The following is a 5,000-nucleotide window of genomic DNA, read 5'->3' as shown; positions in this document are numbered from 1 at the left end:
GGTTTATGTCAGCTGAATGTGCGGAACGCTTTTCAGAGAAGTTAAGGCAATTAGCACAATTCACACCCAGCAATTCAAGAAATAGACCTCCGAATGCGCCACTTCGGTCTTCCGACCTTTTACCATCATGTCAAGTCAATAGATTTTGATTAATATGAGCGAGGGAGAGAGAGCAAGAGAGGAGAGGGGGCGCGCGCTCTCTCTCTCTCTCTCTCTCTCTGCTCGTTCTTTCAGTTAACATGCACCCTGTCACGAGCACAGCATCATCTACATTAGGCTACTCACCGATCAAATAAGGCTTTGGCGGCCGCCAAAAAAATGTCAATGCAGGAAAAACCCCGATGTCTCTTAAATGACTGAAATGGAAGCGAACTCGCAAACAGGTTTGGCAGCAAGCCAGCCGGGTACCCAGTTTGTTTCTTGCGCCGCGCGCGAACACCACGTCACATGATATCGCTCAGGTCCTACTCGCAACATAAATAAATCCACGTGAATTTTTGGAATTTGAGAAGAAAGGCCTGCACTTAACACAAATTGAAACTCATAGGCCTAGTTGGATGGGGGTTTGAAAATTTAATACCTCGTCAGATGACGTTTATTACTTTTTAATACTTTTTAATACTTTTTAATGTCCTTAATTTTGACTCATTTCATTTACTACCTTTTAATACTTTTTACAACCCCGCGGACACCCTGACTCACTATACTCGCACACACTCACTATACTCGCACTCGCACACACTCACTATACTCACACACACACTCAATATACTCGCACACTCACTATACTCACACACACATTAACTCACACACACTCACTATACTCGCACACACACTCAATATACTCACACACACATTAACTCACACACACTCACTATACTCGCACACACACTCAATATACTCACACACACATTAACTCACACACACTCACTATACTCGCACACACACTCAATATACTCACACACACATTAACTCACACACACTCACTATACTCGCACACACACTCAATATACTCGCACACATACTATACTCACACACACTCACTATACTCGCACACATACTATACTCGCACACACTCACTATACTTGCACACACTCACACACACATTAACTCACACACACTCACTATACTCGCACACACATTAACTCGCACACACTCACTATACTCGCACACATTCAATATACTCGCACACACTCACTATACTCGCACACACTCACTATACTCACACACACATTAACTCACACACACTCACTATACTCACTCTCTCACACTCACTATACTCTCTCTCACACACACTCACTATACTCACACACACACTCACTATACTCACACACACTCACTATACTCGCACACACATTAACTCACACTCACTCACTATACTCACTCTCTCACTCTCACTATACTCTCTCTCACACACACTCACTATACTCACACACTCACTATACTCACACACACTAACTATACTCGCACACACATTAACTCACACTCACTCACTATACTCACTCTCTCACTCTCACTATACTCTCTCTCACACACACTCACTATACTCACACACTCACTATACTCACACACACTAACTATACTCGCACACACATTAACTCACACTCACTCACTATACTCACTCTCTCACACTCACTATACTCTCTCTCACACACATACTATACTCACTCAACCACTATACTAACACGCTATTCTCACACACTATATTCACACACTATACTCATACTCACTATACTCACACACACTTACTATACTCTCACTCACATACATACACTCACTATACACACACACTATATTCACACACTATACTCACACACACACACACTATACTCATTCTCTCTCACACACACACTATACTCACACATTCACTATATTTACTCACACTCACTCGCACTATACACACACACTCACTATACTCACACACACACACACACACAGATGTTCAGTACCTCACTCTCTCACACTCACTACACACACACACAGATGTTCAGTACCTCACTATACACACACACACACTATATTCACACACTATACTCATTCTCTCACACACACTATACTCACACATTCACTATATTTACTCACACACTCACTCTCACACACACACACACAGGTGTTGAGTACCTTGCGCAGCTGCAGGACTCTGTGTATGTAGTGCGGCTCCAGAACGGTGTGGTCGCTGATGTCAGAGCCGTGTGTGTGAAGCAGTCGCTGTCTCAGCTCGTCCTGCAGCTCCACACACGCGTGTTGATCCTCGATCCGGCGCTGCAGATGAACCCTGCGTCACACACACACACACACACATCACTGGGGGGGGGGGGGAGTAAAATCTTGCATCACAATAAGTGTATTTTAGTGACAACATGTTACAATGTTTACATGGTAACATTTCTGGTAAGCTACGTTTTTTTATTATTGATTGACACAAATTTCACGATTTCAATTAAATTCTTGTGATTTGATTTAATATTGACTCATTTGGGTAAATATTAGGTACACAAGGGTTAGTCTCTCTAGGGTTAATCTCTCACAAATCTCACCTAATGCTGTAAACAGACAGAGAGCCCTTTCAGCTGGTAGTATTATTTAAGGTTAAAAATAACTCAAATATAATGTGCTTTTTTATTATAATAACAACTTTATTTAATGATAAAAGTAAAAATATAATAAATATGTAATATAGTAGGCTACACATATTTAGCAAAATACTCTCGATAGCTCTTTTTTCTAGCCAACTAACGTGCTATAGCCTATATTATGGTCATTAAATGGCTTTCCTGAGGTACATTTACAAGCGCCAAAACGGTATTTATTGTTTGAATTTCGTAATAAAGCGTACAGAATCTGAGAGCAGTGACCTGTACGCCTGAATCTGAGAGCAGTGACCTGTAAGCCTGAATCTGAGAGCAGTGACCTGTACGCCTGAATCTGAGAGCAGTGACCTGTACTCCTGAATCTGAGAGCAGTGACCTGTACGCCTGAATCTGAGAGCAGTGACCTGTACGCCTGAATCTGAGAGCAGTGACCTGTACGCCTGAATCTGAGAGCAGTGACCTGTACTCCTGAATCTGAGAGCAGTGACCTGTACGCCTGAATCTGAGAGCAGTGACCTGTACTCCTGAATCTGAGAGCAGTGACCTGTACTCCTGAATCTGAGAGCAGTGACCTGTACGCCTGAATCTGAGAGCAGTGACCTGTACTCCTGAATCTGAGAGCAGTGACCTGTAAGCCTGAATCTGAGAGCAGTGACCTGTACTCCTGAATCTGAGAGCAGTGACCTGTACGCCTGAATCTGAGAGCAGTGACCTGTACGCCTGAATCTGAGAGCAGTGACCTGTACTCCTGAATCTGAGAGCAGTGACCTGTACGCCTGAATCTGAGAGCAGTGACCTGTACGCCTGAATCTGAGAGCAGTGACCTGTACGCCTGAATCTGAGAGCAGTGACCAGTACTCCTGAATCTGAGAGCAGTGACCTGTACGCCTGAATCTGAGAGCAGTGACCTGTAAGCCTGAATCTGAGAGCAGTGACCTGTACTCCTGAATCTGAGAGCAGTGACCTGTAAGCCTGAATCTGAGAGCAGTGACCTGTACTCCTGAATCTGAGAGCAGTGACCTGTACTCCTGAATCTGAGAGCAGTGACCTGTACTCCTGAATCTGAGAGCAGTGACCTGTACGCCTGAATCTGAGAGCAGTGACCAGTACTCCTGAATCTGAGAGCAGTGACCTGTACGCCTGAATCTGAGAGCAGTGACCTGTACGCCTGAATCTGAGAGCAGTGACCTGTACGCCTGAATCTGAGAGCAGTGACCAGTACTCCTGAATCTGAGAGCAGTGACCTGTACGCCTGAATCTGAGAGCAGTGACCTGTAAGCCTGAATCTGAGAGCAGTGACCTGTACGCCTGAATCTGAGAGCAGTGACCTGTAAGCCTGAATCTGAGAGCAGTGACCTGTACTCCTGAATCTGAGAGCAGTGACCTGTACTCCTGAATCTGAGAGCAGTGACCTGTACTCCTGAATCTGAGAGCAGTGACCTGTACGCCTGAATCTGAGAGCAGTGACCTGTACGCCTGAATCTGAGAGCAGTGACCTGTACTCCTGAATCTGAGAGCAGTGACCAGTACTCCTGAATCTGAGAGCAGTGACCTGTACGCCTGAATCTGAGAGCAGTGACCTGTACGCCTGAATCTGAGAGCAGTGTCCTGTACTCCTGAATCTGAGAGCAGTGACCTGTAAGCCTGAATCTGAGAGCAGTGACCTGTACGCCTGAATCTGAGAGCAGTGACCTGTAAGCCTGAATCTGAGAGCAGTGACCTGTACGCCTGAATCTGAGAGCAGTGACCTGTACTCCTGAATCTGAGAGCAGTGACCTGTAAGCCTGAATCTGAGAGCAGTGACCTGTACGCCTGAATCTGAGAGCAGTGACCTGTAAGCCTGAATCTGAGAGCAGTGACCTGTACGCCTGAATCTGAGAGCAGTGACCTGTACGCCTGAATCTGAGAGCAGTGACCAGTACTCCTGAATCTGAGAGCAGTGACCTGTACGCCTGAATCTGAGAGCAGTGACCTGTAAGCCTGAATCTGAGAGCAGTGACCTGTACGCCTGAATCTGAGAGCAGTGACCTGTAAGCCTGAATCTGAGAGCAGTGACCAGTACTCCTGAATCTGAGAGCAGTGACCTGTACGCCTGAATCTGAGAGCAGTGACCTGTACGCCTGAATCTGAGAGCAGTGACCTGTAAGCCTGAATCTGAGAGCAGTGACCTGTACTCCTGAATCTGAGAGCAGTGACCTGTACTCCTGAATCTGAGAGCAGTGACCTGTACTCCTGAATCTGAGAGCAGTGACCTGTACGCCTGAATCTGAGAGCAGTGACCTGTACTCCTGAATCTGAGAGCAGTGACCTGTACGCCTGAATCTGAGAGCAGTGACCTGTACTCCTGAATCTGAGAGCAGTGACCTGTACGCCTGAATCTGAGAGTAGTGACCTGTACGCCTGAATCTG

The 5,000-nt window shown here is 45.8% G+C and overlaps 1 protein-coding gene across 1 annotated transcript in view; it reads right to left on the bottom strand.

The window, feature by feature from the left end:
* ears2 (glutamyl-tRNA synthetase 2, mitochondrial) overlaps nucleotides 1-5,000 on the bottom strand; it is a 32,118-nt gene that overhangs the window by 6,372 nt on the left and 20,746 nt on the right. Inside the window, exon 8 of the mRNA XM_079864302.1 lies at nucleotides 2,122-2,275. Coding sequence (XP_079720428.1) covers nucleotides 2,122-2,275 — 154 coding nt within the window. The remainder of the gene's footprint in view (nucleotides 1-2,121; nucleotides 2,276-5,000) is intronic.

The sequence above is a fragment of the Squalius cephalus genome, assembly GCF_949319135.1.
Source record: "Squalius cephalus genome assembly, chromosome: 2".
Lineage (NCBI taxonomy): Eukaryota > Metazoa > Chordata > Actinopteri > Cypriniformes > Leuciscidae > Squalius > Squalius cephalus.
This window is presented reverse-complemented; position numbering and strand designations above follow the sequence as displayed.